The 16,519-nt window shown below is 36.0% G+C and overlaps 2 protein-coding genes across 2 annotated transcripts; both read right to left on the bottom strand.

The window, feature by feature from the left end:
• Window positions 1–238: 238 nt before the first annotated feature.
• Window positions 239–2,171, bottom strand: LOC149903211 (uncharacterized). The gene has a single exon (XM_090109117.1). The coding sequence runs from the start codon at window positions 2,053–2,055 to the stop codon at window positions 1,372–1,374; it is 684 nt and encodes a 227-aa protein (XP_089965243.1). The 5' UTR covers window positions 2,056–2,171; the 3' UTR covers window positions 239–1,371.
• A 1-nt stretch (window position 2,172) lies between these two features.
• On the bottom strand, window positions 2,173–14,086 carry LOC149903210 (uncharacterized). Its single transcript, XM_090108876.1, has 7 exons — window positions 14,081–14,086; window positions 12,420–12,564; window positions 10,741–10,966; window positions 9,980–10,107; window positions 9,542–9,672; window positions 7,978–8,167; window positions 2,173–2,294 (listed from the first exon to the last, which is right to left on the bottom strand). Exons 1-7 carry the CDS (start codon window positions 14,084–14,086, stop codon window positions 2,218–2,220), a joined length of 903 nt encoding a protein of 300 aa, XP_089965002.1. The 3' UTR covers window positions 2,173–2,217.
• Window positions 14,087–16,519: the final 2,433 nt, after the last annotated feature.

Here is a 16,519-nt window from a genome sequence, read left to right as displayed (position 1 = left end):
AGCCTTTTCAACGCCAATAGATAATCAATTTCAATAAAATCTTTATTCTTTCCTCTTTGTGTAGAATGTAGATAAATTACTAGTAATTAACTACCTACTATGTTTTTGAGTGTATATTTTTTATAGGCAAAAGTTTCAATACTTTATCAAATGTGATATAACTATTAAGTATCAATATATTTCGTACTAGGATCTCGTCACAACACCCAACAGGTAAATAAAACTTCAGTTTACATAATAAAGCCGTATATTGAATTACAATAAAGGTCTCACTTGTATACGTTAACGTTTATAATACAAGAACTACGCTAAGTTGCAAGATATAATACCGAACCCCATAAACAGACTTAATATAAAAATTCTATTTATCTAGTATCACCGTCAAACCAACGCGTAACTTATTTAAACATTCTGGTAAAAATTCACAACAGATAATTTTACAAAACAAGTGACGCTATAAAATCAAGTTTGTCAACGAATCTATTCTCTATCACTAATAATAATATGGCAACATTATCCGTAATACAGATTGTAAATACTGGGCCTTATTTGTAGTGGAGCCCAGGCAAGCTAAATATGCTTATTTGGTCTGATTAGTATAGATTCACGCTAATTGTACAATTTCCGTATAATAAAACTACAAAATTTGAGCGTTCCCAAATCACAATACGACACAGAATAGAGGTTATAAATCGAAATACTAAGTCCTTTAAATATTGCCGGGTTACTAAAGCTAACCGTTTATATTATGATACGATATGTATTCGATCGTTAGAATTGCGATGTTAAAATTAAAATCACAACCCTGCCTACTTAGAACCCTATTGGCACACGAATGGGTAAGGACTGAAGATGTTTCGTTAAAGCTTACGCATTGTACACTACAAAATATAAGAAAATGTGTGAAATATCAGAAAAATATAATAATATTTTGCGCATTTTCGTGCGTTTCATTTGTACGAATACCTACAAAAATATTTTATTTTTGTGTTTTGTGATAGCGAAGATACTGTATGGTCGAAGAAAATGAATAGAAACTGATGTAATATGCATTTAGTTATGATATTTCGTAGTGTACAATGTGCAAGATCAGGCACATTACATTATCTTAATAAATCTAATCGACTTTGAAAATACATAACAATATCGCACCTTTCACACATTTCTCTTTAAATGCATTTGGGGCAATAAATTAAATCGAAAGAATTACAATACAGTGAGTAAGGGTAAGATAAATTTGACCTAAACCGCCAATATTAATTCCTAGGCTATAAATTGAATAGAAATTTAGACGCTTAATTATTCGTTATTATCGAACGGCACATATCCGAATATTGATGAGCCTTAAAAAAGGTAAAAAAAGAACATGTCCTATGATTTGTCTAATAGATCCGGGGAAGGAGTGATGTTTCTAAAGACGTCGAGAGATGGAGACACAGACCGCATGAGGTCGGGGCAAGGCGTGTTGGTTCGCGTCATGCTCTCGAACCTCTCCCGCATGGCCGCCACGTGGCCAGCCATCACACTAATCCTATCGTCCCTCGTTTCCAAATCTTCACTACCGAATTGCGCCAATTCATCCGACTGTAACGACACTTCGGACGACGCGTAATTCACAATTTTATCCTTATCGTCGACGATCACTTGGACCAACTCATCGGAGAGTAAGGACACTTCAGACGAGGCCGTGTAATATTCACTGATCGGTTCGCACACCGTGACCAATTGTTCCGTATCCGAAACGTCTTCAGCGACCGAATCGCTCCACTTTTCGACCACGTACGTGGTCACCGGCCGCTCGGCTGGGGTTTCCTCAACAATGGCGTCGCTCCATTTCTCAGCGACGAACGTCTCCACCTGTCTCACGACCACCTCCTCCGGTCCGACCAGCTCCTGCTGCTGTTCGACTAGCTCCTGTTTGTTTTCCACCACCTGTTCCTGTTCCGTTTCTCGTTCCTTTTCTACATTTTCATAATTGGAAGTTTTCATCGTTTCGCACAGTTTATTGATCGCATCAACGACGTCTCTGAGATCGCTGACATCTTCCGAGGGCATGGTGACGTTTTCAATGGGTAGGACTGTGAAGTCGTCGGCATGTTTGGTGGCGAGGTTGGCGGGCCCGAGCAGGCTGTGCGCGGCGGCGAGCAGCGCGTGCGCGGGGTGGGCGATGGGCGCGAGGTGCGCGGGGCGCGCGGGGGCGAAGGCCCCCGGCGCTCGCTAGCAGGCGCTGGAGGTGCCCGACCAGCCCTCCAGCGGCACCTTCAGCGGCGGCGGCGGCGCCTGCGCCTTGCTCACTGCACATACGTTACCTTACATATATTTTGTTACTAGCGACCCGCCCCGGCTTCGCACGGGTGCAATGCTGATACTAAATACACTACAAAAAAATTGTGAACGTTGTATAGGTAAAAAAATTTAGCCCGCTCCGGCATCGCACGGGTATAAAATACATAGCCGGGCGGCCGCAAACGCTACGTCCCGCAATTTTTAAATCTGTAATATCTTCGAAAATATTCACTTAAATCATACGGTGTAAAGGGCCATATAGATCTATATTAAATGATCAATGTATCCATGGTATTTAATTGGTTAAGGATTAATGCTGTATTGGTTAAAATCGCTTCGAAAATTAGCCATTATTTGTCGTAAAAAGTAAATGACAAAAAAAAGTTATTGTGGGTTATCCATAAGAGATAGACATATTCCATCGCGGACTTTTCTGTAGATCTTTTCAATGTGTATAATACTTAGTACATTATTTTGATAAAACTCGTAGGGTTCAGCCTGCGTTTGCAATGTAAGCGGAATAAATGTAATTTTTTACGACATCACATTAGAAACCTCAAAAATAACAGTACTTCTCCACTACTTAATGGATCTTATTATACATATAAACCTTCCTCTTGAATCACTCTATCTATTAAAAAAAACCGCATCAAAATCCGTTGCGTAGTTTCAAAGATTTAAGCGTACAAAGGGACATAGGGACATAGGGACAGGGAAAGCGACTTTGTTTTATACTATGTAGTGAAGTGTGATAATGGCTCCGTGGCTGATGATTACAGTATTATGGAATTAACTAATGAACTTTTGTAGCAAAAATGATGTATATTTTTATTTATGTGTATGTGACGGCTAGGCATAGAAAAATAAGTAAACTTAGGGCCGATTTTTCAATCCTTAGTTAAAACTTATTCATCGAATATCGTATTAAACAACCATTTTAAAAATGTGTTACTTGCCCACTTTTTGACAGTTTTTAGGTGACATCTGTATATTATTGTGTAATACTATATTGGACGGATCAGATTTAACCAAGGATTGAAAAATCAGCCCTTAAGGTACTTCATATTATCATTGGATACAGTTTGAAAATTTAATGTTAAAAGCTAAATTGTTCTTATAAAGCTTTAGCCGTAAAATTTATATACTGCTCAACAAAAAATAATAATGTAGATTTTATTATGATAAGATATTTATAATTATAATAATATATAATCTCCCTAATGAGTCAATTTCCTTTTTTGTAATAGGTAGCGTGATATTATTGATCAAAATATAAGGCCCATAAGAAAAGAAGCGAAAATTAGGTTATTTCGGTAATACTGTAATCATCTGTCATCACGGGCGTCCTTGGAGCACACATAAAAATCAATCAGCAATGTGTATATACAATTATAATTAAATGCATTAGGCACATTTGTTATTCATTTTAATATTTTACATTGAAAACCAAAATTGTCTTTGCATGCACCATGCGATGGTTTTGTTAGTAGTCGTGAATGGAAATGTTATGATGATACAAATTATTGTTAGTCATGAAACATTACTAACTACACGATTATTTTTTTATTTTTAGACCTAAGTTAAATATGTAATAGTTGTATGAGTAGTAAGGTTTACAAATAATTTATATTTCTCAACACTCAAACTATTGGCAACTATTCAAAATGGATGTTGATTATAAATTACAATGAACAGTATACCAAATTTTGGATAAATTAAAAAAAAAATATAGTAAGAGGAAATAAAATTTATAGGGATTTAAATAGATAGAAATTAATAAACTTTGTCTTATTTGGGCATATCTGTAATCAGTATAGTAACGAAATATAATAGGTAGTAATATACTTCTTCCCCACTATAACTATACCAAAATTAGCTTTAACATAATAATATATTATATGTATATAAAATAACTACAATGTTAATATTGTTTCATGCAATAGAATATCATGCCATGCTTATAGAGAGATAAACTTACCCGATGGCCATGCGCGTTCAATCGAATATTACTCTAGAAATCTTATCCATACTAATATTATAAATGCGAAAGTAACTCTGTCTGTCTGTCTGTTACTCAATCACGCCTTAACTACTGAACCAATTTGCATGAAATTTGGTATAGAGATGTTTTGATACCCGAGAAAGGACATAGGCTACTTTTTATGCCGGGAAATAGGACAGGTTTTATCCCGGAAATCCCACGAAACGGGAACTATGCGGGTTTTTCATTGACTGCGCGGGCGAAGCTGCGGGTGAAAGCTAGTTCTAAATAAAAAGGGCATATTGCAAGTAGTTCTAAAATTCTAATATTTATGTTTTCTTGTCCTATTTTCAAATTATAAAAAAAATATCTTTTGAAAATTGCTAAATAGACGTAAATAGGATGAAATTTCATTAAAAATGTGAAATATTATTGTTACTTTAAGAGTTTATAAATTATTAATTAAATGAAATAATGAGCATTTTATTAAAATTAATACTTATTTCTTATATTTTTTTCAGTATCGGCCATTTTCTTTGACCAATACATAAATATGACCACTTTAATATTAGTTAAGTATAATTTTTATGAATTATTGCTGCGAAACGAAACATAAGCTTTGGACAACACACGTCAGGTTAAACAATGAAATACATTGCAACGCTTCAAAATATTACTCTTTTATTGATCAAAAATATAATATAAATTTAAATACTAAGCATTTTACATTACCGTATCACATGTACCAGTTACTTAGTGTAAAGCGTAAACCTCTAAATCGTTCAAATATATAGACTTTTTATTTATAATATTTTAATAAAAACTGCGTATTTTTTTAATAAAATGTCTATTTCTGTAAAGGAAGCACGAAGTAAGGCAAACGATTGAGAGATTTCCTTGCTCCTGTAACAATTAAGCAGGCAAATTGTTTTTCAATAATGGCACCTCACTATAGTAACAAAATTACAACAATTCAATCTACATACGTACACATAATAATATCTACGTGCAAATTTAATGACGAAAAGGAACATATTCATGCAAATTTAACATATTTTTTGTACTTATAAGCGTAAATTTCAAGTAAAAATATTATATATGAATACCTACTTGCTGAAAACGACTATAACCGCATGTAACAATATAACAGTTCTAGTATTTTGTGAAGTGCTAAGACATGACAGAAAAGGTTACACGTTAAAAATGAAAAACAACCTTTTGACTCATGAATATGGTCAATTTTCGTCAATAAAAGGAAAATGCAAAACGTTCTACAAAATAATATAATGACTCAAAACAATATCTAATCCCTTCCATACGATAAACTATGATTTTGGTAAAACTAAACTTAACATAGACAGGTTACGAAAACTATGCTTTTAAAGTTAACATTCTTTACCATTGGCCTACGCAACATGAATCATTGACAATAAACCAAATTGCATTACACACCCTAAAAGTAATTAAAACAATAATTTTGGTTAAATGGGAATAAAGAAATACTTAATTGGAAGTGAAATGAAATCCATATCACATATTTAAAGCATGAAAATGTAGATTTAGAACAAAAAAAACACAAAAATACAACATAAAGCTAAATAAAAATGCCTTTTGGACGGTAGAAGTTTCGAGACAAACACGACGTTTACAGAAAAGAAACATTGGACATAGACAACATGCTTATATTCATGCACCACTTGTCAAACGACCCATAAACAAGAGACAGACATTCCCATAGACAATTTGGTTTAAAAACATAGACTAAATTATTATGCCAAATTGACTTGTACCTATTGCACCTAATTACATACTTACATACAAATATATTATAACTAACTAAATTGTATACGTTTATGACTAAAAAGAGCAACATGATATGTGCGTCTCGCTCTTTAGTTAAAAATAAAAATATCGTAATATAACTTCACAGTCAAGAATTAAATCTTTAGTATTTAAAAAGGTATCTTAACTGTAATTCTATCGCAGCAAATAAAAATCGAATAATATAATGTGCAAAGAGAATCGAAATAATCATATTCGCATAATCGATTTTATAAAAGTTTATGCATACGTAAAAACTACTTAGTCATTAGTATGTTGTAGGGAATTGCAAAGCTGCCGCGTAATATACAAAACATATTGAATTACAAACATTGAGTTACTATGTACTACGTACTAGAGAGGACATCGCTACTGTGTAGTACTACTATTTGTAACACGAGTTAGAGTCAATCGTCTCAAACCATTTTTTTTGTTACATTGATTGGTTTTAATTGATAAGTTTATTCATATTTTTTTAATAAGACAAACAATATTTATTTGTTACATTGATTGGTTTTAATTTATAAGTAATAAGAGGCAGAACATCTACAAAGTGTATGACTCACTAGCCGCTCCGCGCCGCGCACAGATTTTGTTAGTGGTGTCCTCTCTATACGTAGTAATAATACCTCAATGATTACAAATAATAATGTTTCCAGTACCAATAAATTGATATATACCTTCAACATACAATAACTATAAAGTGCGAATACTACATAAGGTCAGTCGGCGACCGAATTGCGCATCTACTCAAACTAAACTCAAAATATCCCCACTTAATCTCAAGTCAAGTCAAGTCAATTGAGAAGGAAGTATGGGATACACAGTTATTTTTCCTTTTTAGACCTGTATTTAGAATTACCCGTAACTATTTGAATGATAATAAAGTGATATGTATTTGTTTCAATGTGTTCCCATTGTATAAGTCACAATGCAAAATGTGTACGACTCATATATGATACAGTTGAGTTTCTTTTAAAACATTCAGTATCCCATATTTCTCTCCTCAAGTCTATGACGTCAAATCCCTACTGTCAGACTATCAGTATAATTTATTCCACTCTGTAAGTTTATCTGTCCGTCAATCATCATTTCGAAGAATCGTAGAATAGCTGTCAATTCCAATACTTGCTTTTTTGATAGATACCATTCAACCTAATATCTTTTGATCAATCTTTATTCAAATTTTTTGTCAGTCCCTCAATCTATTTAACTTAACACATCTTTTGTCATATTCCCCAGTCTAGCAACTAACCGCTGTACACCTACTACCCACTTCCCACCTACTACGGTCTCACTTCATGTGAGTTAACCTCCCCGTATGTATAAGGCCGCGTTTTCATTTGCGAGAAAACTTCGCGGAAGTTTTCTTGCAGATGGAAACGCGGCCTAAGTCAGTCATATCCCGCCCACCAAGTTAATATTTCTCGTAGTTCTGTCAGTCAGTCCCCACTACGCACACTTATCATTCTGCGCAGCTCCACTCGGCGCGGTGGGATGAATGACACGTCATACGTTAGTCACCCACTATACCCCCCCCACTACACTACTACATTAACGTCAGTCACCTACCAAGGTCATACGTCAAGTCACCCACTACATTCCCCCCACTCGAAAACGGCGGCAGCACGGTCCTACTTAACGTTTCCCCAGTCACCCTCCCCAGTCAGTCAGTCCCCGCCCACTACACGCCCCTATCCCCCCCGCGCAGCGCGGTCCTACTTAAAGTTTCCCCAGTCAGTTAATTACCCTCCCCGTCTATGTATGTATGTGTCTGTCAGTCCCCCCCCACTACACGCCGCTATCCCCCCACTACACGCCGCTATCCCCCCACTACACGCCGCTATCCCCCCACTACACGCCACTATCCCCCCACTACGCACACTTACCATGTTGCGCGGCGCTGCAGTACCCCTTAGCGACCCGCAGGAAGGGCGGCGGCGCGGGGAACGTGCGCGGAGCGCGGAACAGCTCCGCGAAGCGCGCCTCCCACTCCGCGCGGTGGGACGAGCCGCGCACGGGGGGAGGGGGGGCGGAGGTGTCTTCGTTAGTGCTGGTGGAATGCGTGCTTTGGACGCTCTGGAATTGTGTAAATTAATAATATAATATACATATAAACAGTAATTTACACTCTGGATATGATATAAACAGACACAAATTGAAATGACATGACTAAAACGTTGAACGTAAATCAAGGCATTGACATCACTCAAAATGTAACGATGTCTAAACAGTTAAACATTTGTATATGGCTTTTTACATCCAGCTAGGTTAGCTAGATTTGAACAAAATGACTTAAATACACTACTAGACATGTACACAAGTTTATTAACACAACATTCAATCTTCTTTATATATAAAAATGAATCGCAAAATGTGTTGGTAAGCGCATAACTCAAGAACGGCTGAACCGATTTCGATAATTCTTTTTTTATTATATTCCTTGAAGTACGAGGATGGTTCTTATGTAGAGAAAACGTAATTATGTACCACGGGCGAAGCCGGGGCGGACCGCTAGTTGATTATATCATTGCTCCCTTCTAAATGTTCAAAGGCTAAAAAATATTACATTTCAAAAAATTTTGTAAACGCAATGTTTACAAGCTTAAACATGGGCTTGTAATGCTTGGTTCCTAAGTGTACTCTACAAAAAAAATATTATTTCTATATCTATATTATAATAAACTAGCGGCCCGCCCCGGCTTCGCCCGTGATACATATGAAAAATAGATGTTGGCCGATTCTCAGACTTACCCGATATGCACAGAAAATTTCATGAGAATCGGTCCACCCGTTTCGGAGGAGTATGCAGACTAACATTGTGTCACGAGAATTTTATATATAAGATTACACGCGCGATTAAATATTAGTTTGAAATGTAATAAGAATGTACTGCGATTCTACACAGCTACTTAATTGATGTAGGTAGTTGATAACAAATCGCAGCAAGTCAACGACTATTAACAAAGTGAGGGTAGTTGGGTCAAACGTCGTATTAACAACGTCCGAGCCCCTAGGCACGATTCGTACGAATGCGCCACGATTCAAAGGAAAGCGGCAATTTACAGTTTTCGACAGCTAAACATGTTTTGACAGAAAATAATGACAACTATTCATCCACAAAAATATTAAATCAAAAGCTACGTCTAACAATATTCATATATTTTGTACTATGCATTGTATAATATGTATATGACACTAGCTTTCCACCCGCGGCTTGCGTTTTCAAAGAAAAACCCGCATAGTTCCCGTTCCCGTGGGATTTCCGGGATAAAACCTATCCTATGTGTTATTCTGATGTATAAGCTATATTGTGGTAAAAATTCATTCAAATCCATTCAGTAGTTTTTACGTGAAAGAGTAACAAACATCCATACATCCATACTTACAAACTAATCTATTGTGTCGTGGCCCGATCGGGGCGCTCGGTGGTCAATGGGTTAAGATACTCACATGTTGTCTATGGTGCGGGGGCGGCGGGGGCGCCAGCGAAGCGCCGCGCGCGGGCGGCGGGGGCGGAGCTCCCGGGGGCGGCGGGGGGCACACGCCGGGGGGGCGGAGCCCGCGGGGGGCTCGCAGCGTACCTGATATCATTACAAACGTTAGTAAATATTAGTACAATTTTATAGCTTTTAGAAATTCTGCTCATGAAATATTTATTCTTTGAAAATTTAGGATTCCTGTAGTCACATATAAGCAGAATGTAATCAATAACGATGCGCTTTATAATAAAAGCTGATAATAATAAAAATATATGTATAGAATAGGTAAGTTTTCTAAAATTGAAAATTATTTTCGATACAAATTTTTCAAATTTAATATTAAGTAAATGATGTAGTGGTATGTAATTAATTCAACATTGACATAATAGAAATCAAGTTCTCGACTCACCAAAATGCGACGCGGGGTTCTTGGTCCCCACCGGTATGGGGGGCGGGTGGAGGGGTGCGGGGGGCGGCTGCGGGGGGCGGGAGGGGTTCGCGCCGCTCGGGGGGGACGGGGGCGATACGGGGGGCGACCTGCGAACGTATAACTTTAATAATAATCTTAAAACATGTGCAGGTTACAAAAACAATAATACATAAAATACGGTAAAAGATAACGTTGTAAGAGACTGGTGCCTGTAATAAATAAGTCATGTATTTTAACACCATTATACGTTATATAATATTTAGTTACATGGGACGTGAGAATTATGGCAACAGTTACACATATCAATAAATTACTACATACTATAAAATGCATGCAGATCTTTAAAACTGTGTTAAAGCTAAGCAGCTTTTGATGACTATGACGACATTCATTTGTTTATTATGACGTCACTGATGTCTGATACTTCTGAGCATTTTTGCTGAACTGTACAAGCGATGACAAAACTAATGCTTTCATATTAAAATTATAAGGGTTACGTGTTCTACCAGGATTGTATACTTTACAAGATGACGATGAAGTAGTGATGTCACAGAAATTGTTCTCTATTTACACATCCACTATTATTTGCTTATACTTAGAGAAAAATATCTTCAATTGTAAAATTACTCATAAATGATGTGCAAATTATAGACGATACTTTAGATTTCGTTATCTATATTATGTACTAGAAAAGACCAAGAACAAAATTCCCCCTATTTATCCCCATATACCCAACATACCTTGGCACCCTCATGCTCTGCGCTCTGGCCGCTAGCTTGCCATTAACCACGAGCTTCTTGGGCGGGGGCGAAGGCCTATCCGGCGCCGGGTTCAGGGTCGGGGGCTTCGGCGCGAGGTTCGGCTTGCCGTGGCTCACGCGGGGCCGCTCCGAGAGGTCCGACGTGGAGTGGGAGGACGCGGGCGCGGGGGTGGGGGGAGCTGATGTCAGTGACGTCATTGAACCGCCTGGAAATGTATGTATGTTATGTTTTATTGTTAACAATTGTTATTTTTGTACCGACAATACCATATAGATACTAAAACAGTAGCGCCTTCTTAGCAAGTGTATGAACATACATAATATACGGTTTGAAAAAAAAAGACGGGTTGCACTCCGGGAGTGCCGGCAGAAGTGAAAACTTGATTATTATCGTTGAGCATGTTTGATATCCATCCGTCTTACGCTTTTTCGATCAGGTCACGTGTCCTGACGCGAGTTTAAGATTTTATACCCATTACAGAAAAAGTGCTCAACGCCGCTAAAGGAGTTTTCACTACAAAAGTTAGTTCTTGTCTGAAACTCGTTTGTTTAACACATAATAGGTTATGGGCCCAGCACGCTTCCACTGCGGAACAAACAAATAAACAATTGGTACAATTGAACAAAACTTATACAAAAAACATACAGCACAGAAGGCGGCCTTATCAATTATAAGTGATTTCTTCCAGGCAATATAGCTATGTATATTAAAACTTAATCTTAACTCAACACATCAAAACATTTTTTTAAGTACGCTGAAATTTAATAAGGTATACAAAAACATGAAAAAAATAGTTATTAAGTAGTGTTATAAAATCGGAAATCATCCCCTACAAAAATTGTTTTTAAGTTTTTAATTATTGTTTTGTTAACAACTTAAAATTGCCTCTCTGCATTGGTCGTCACTTCCAAAACATTAAATTTATTTTTCATCTATTTCCCAGTATCCCATAATTATAACATTAAGCATGCGTTTACGTGTGATGTGAAGATTGAAATATCGACACCACACGCCGCATCTATTTCCGATACAAGTTTACACCAAACTATTAACTTGGACAAATATACTTTACGCTCTCCCGCTAAACTAATAAAAAAAATGTTGTGTGGTTTTATGAAACCACGGTAAAAGTGAAACTGTTCGAACGGTTCCGAACACTGCTTTGTGTAGCGCATGTCGCGTGCCGAGTAGGTATACCTACTCGGCAGCCGCGATACACGCGACATGCGCTACACAGACCAAAAAGTTTGAGACGATGTAATAAAAGTTTCACTTTAATAAAATATACCACTTCATTATTAGTTTAGGTTTGTGTTCGCTTCAGAAATATATTGAACTGCTATAGTAGTTATTAGCTTCATGGTTTTATAACAGCACATTATTTTATCACCAGAAAATAATATGCATGTATTTTGACTTAAAATCACGCTCAAAAATTGTCCAAAACAAAACTATTTCAACGCGTATACTAGGCAGACTTTTCTATAAGCGATACAAAGATTTTGAACATTACAACCAGGAAATAAGGTGTCAATTTCAATGAATGTTTTATACACATCGATCGGACGTTTTTTGACGATCTTGAAATCGTATTCTCATTTGAAATAGGCGACTGTCAGGTCAGTTGTTTATACTCTAAAGTCAATAAAGATACATACCAAGTGAAACCTGCGATCCAGAGTGCAGCGAGCTCCGATTCCTGTGCAGAGTGCTTGCCACGTGCGTTGGTAGCGTTTGTTCTGATGTTTGCGAACTGACGCGCTCCGTCACAGAGCCCGTAGTTAGTACGGAGTCTGACGAACTCTGGAAGGAAGAACATAAATTGAATAAAATGATTGTTCTGCTATGTCACTACATATAATTGTTTCAACACCACGTAGCACCACAGTAAACAGAATAGGAACAGTAGCGTAACTCCCTACAAAACGTTCAAAACGGCTCACTAACACAAACGTATGCATCGACGAGACTCCTAAGCGGACGACCGTTTTGAATATTTTGTAGAAAAAATGCACAAATCCTTGGATAAACTAAATAGTTCTACTAAGGGCTGATTTTTCAATGCTTGGCAACTTATTCGTCTAATCACTACATAGTATAAAACAAAGTCGCTTACTCTGTCCCTATATCCCTATGTCCCTTTGTACGCTTAAATCTTTGAAACTACGCAACGGATTTTGATGCGGTTTTTTTTAATAGATCGAGTAATTCAAGAGAAAGGTTTATATGTATAATAACACCCATTAAATAGTGGAGAAGTACTGTTATTTTTGAGGTTTCTAATGTGATGTCGTAAAAAATTACATTATTTCCGCTTACATTGCAAACGCAGGCTTTTTTTTTTTTTTTTTTTTATCGTTGGGAAATGCATTTACGCATCCCCCTCTACAGTTTTACTGCCCGAGGGGGTATGTGGGACTCGCATGAAGCCATACCCACTAAAACCCAACGGTGGCCACCGTTCATCTTCGGTGACAGGGGTTAACAGCCAGGCCTTGTACCCCTGAAACGCAGGCTGAACCCTACGAGTTTTATCAAAATAATGTACTAAGTATTATACACATTGAAAAGGTCTACAGAAAAGTCCGCGATGGTATATGTCTATCTCTTATGGATAACCCACAATAACTTTTTTTTGTCATTTACTTTTTACGACAAATAATGGCTAATTTTCGAAGCGATTTTAACCAATACAGCATTAATCCTTAACCAATTAAATACCTTGAATACATTGTCCATTTAATATAGATCTATATGGCCCTTTACACCATATGATTTAAGTGAATATTTTCGAAGATATTACAGATTTAAAAAAATTGCGAGACGTAGCGTTTGCGGCGGTACCGGCCGGCCGCCCGGCTATGTATTTTATACCCGTGCAAAGCCGGAGCGGGCCGCTATGTTTTTATATACAACATTCACAGTTTTTCTGTTGTGTATTTAGTATCAGCATCGCACCCGTGCGAAGCCGGGGCGGGTCGCTAGTAATGTATAAAACAACCATTTTAAAAACGTATTCTAATTGCCCCTATTTGACAGTTTACGTAACATTTTAATTTTATCGTGTAATACTCTATTGGACGGATAAGTTTTATCCAAGCATTGAAAAATCGGCCCTAAGAATAATAGACATGATTCTCTAGATCAGATAATTTTGCTTCAATTTTAAATATGATAAAAACACTGTTTTCAGTGGTCCTGTATTCCATAGAATCAGATAATTTGCAGTGCTGTTTTTGTTCATAAATTACTCCTTTGTTAATAGAAAATTAAATTAAATTAGGTCAGTAGCTTAAAAACATAGCTCAAATAAACTCACCGTCATAACATGGTTTATATAGCTTTAGACACGAACTAGTAATTGAATGGAGTAATTCAATTTAAAAGCCCTTGATGAAAGCCCCGAGTGCCTATATAATATCATTTATTAAATGGCAACCTTTTACCTTGTTCATGTTACGCTTTTACGAAAATTTGTATAGGATTTTTAAAGGAATTTGTTAGCTTTCAATAAGCAGGTTCCTGATATTATTTAATTCATAGGTCTCGGTAGTACCTAATCTGTGTAATATTTAGTAATCTGTGTGTTCTTATAAGTTACTAAATTTATCGATCATTTAAAAAAAGAATTGTAAGTAAAATTAAATATTATAATTTTTAATGTTTTTTTGTTAATAACCCATTGACCACCGAGCGGCCCGATCGGGCCGCGACACAATAGATTTTCTATTGTGTCTGTGATTCGGGGACTGAGGGAATAAAGATAAATTTAATAATAAAATTGAACGAATCAACCCAATTTACTAACAATCTGTCTTTAAGGCTGCAGTCTAGCAAAATTGCGTTTTCAACAAGTTATTTGACAATTTTTTCTCGGCTAATGAAATGATAAACTGAATTTCTTTTTCTTGTTTATCAATTAGTGTTATATACGCAATGCGCGTGAATTTTTTCACATTTTTAAAGTAACTTTATGTTACCTTAATCAGGCCTTCAAGATAAGTCTCTTTCCCCCAAAGACATTTCGAGCTAAGTTTGTGCACTCACTACGTTGCAATCGATTACAATTTACACAATCTGCTCAGCGCATTATTATCCTTATATAGTCGTTATTAAAAACTGCTGAATACAATTGCCGAAAAACTTATGATTTTCTTAATTAGAACGTTATAAATTCATTAAATTTCCCATTTTTTGCCTTACAAAATCTATTGATAAATACTGCTAAAAGTTATTTTTTCCATTAATTTATTCGAGTTGGTTGAAGACCAATGAATATTAATCCTTTAAAAAAATTTTTTTTTGAATTTTGATAATTCTTTAAATATTAAAAAAATATTTAAAATAATTAGGAAAAATCCTAGCGAATTTCTTTAGTCGCGCTCCTTGGGCCGGAGCGTTCTGACGTGTGCTCTACGCTCGATTTTCCTTCATACCGAAGTGAAAGTTGCTCTACTTCATTAAATTTAATATTTTTGTTAATTGATTATTTTTATCTTAGTTTTGTGCAAATATTCGTATTTTTAAACATTTGATTTCGATATGGAAAATAAACGAAAAAAATACGCGTGTAACTACTAGAAAAAAAATTATCTTCGAACATAAAGTTAATGAAACCAAATAGATTGCAAAGGTGATTGGCAACAATTTCTTTATTTTACGGGGTGTCAGTAAAGGGATGTATATTTCTTTAAAACTAAAGTAAGCTCATAAATTTTCTTATAATATAATTTTTTTGAAGTTCCAAAAATGTTTATTTTTCGTTTGAGAAATACGAAATATAATATAAACTTGTATTGAGAACTTGAACTTCCCAAGTTCATCCGGGGAAATCCCCATACGGGGAAAATGATTTGTTTACTCCAAAATTGATCCGAGGTGTTTTAATTTTTTCTTCTAGTCATTTTCAACGTAGCGGCATTTTGTTTGATTATTAATTTTGTAACTTAAATACAGGATGATGGTTTTATATTCTGATCTTACAGACGCGCTGACAAATTTAGTCCGCCATATCTAGTTTAGTCTACCAACTCTAAGTACCAATATTAAAACGAATGGATTATCATCACATCATCAAAACTCAGATGTAATGGAAGATCACAATAACATAGAAAATTCATTGGGTGTTGAGAACTAAACAAACAGAAGTAACAGAGACGCGAAGAATAAAAAAAGAGGACGAAAACGATAATTCGTTGATGCTTTCCCTTTTCGACGTATTGTTAGGGTACATCACCAATCTGCAAAAAACAAAACTGATGATTCCCAATTGCTGATTAAAAATGAAAAACAAATAATCTACAACAGTGTTGAAAATTTGCTGATCACAATGAAACATCCTTCAGTGGTAGCAGATTTACTCATTTAAAATGTATCGGTGAACAGCGTAAAGGAGAGGAGGACAGGAAAACATTATGAATGTGGATGGTGGATTGTATACAGGGTGTAATCGATAAGTATGTGCAGGCGATTATGACGTTATTATTGCAGGTATCAAAAAACTTAAAACTGATATCGAAATTACTTTACCTAATGAGCAAAATGACAATAATAACTTTTTAAAAGTATAACGAGAAATATCTAAAAAATTTACTTTATACACTCCCATATCAAAAAGGGAAAATGGGACTAGTAGAAGTTAAATGTCTAATTCCGGCAAAAGACATGAATGCGGAAGATGCGGTTAAAAAAAAATTAATATTTGAAATACAATGCAAAAAATAACACTTTTGTCATAGATAAGAATCATGACTATTTT

The sequence above is a fragment of the Colias eurytheme genome, chromosome 13 (assembly GCF_061535395.1).
Source record: "Colias eurytheme isolate Ceu_HAF_F1 chromosome 13, ilColEury1 Martin Lab GWU primary, whole genome shotgun sequence".
NCBI lineage: Eukaryota > Metazoa > Arthropoda > Insecta > Lepidoptera > Pieridae > Colias > Colias eurytheme.
This window is presented reverse-complemented; position numbering and strand designations above follow the sequence as displayed.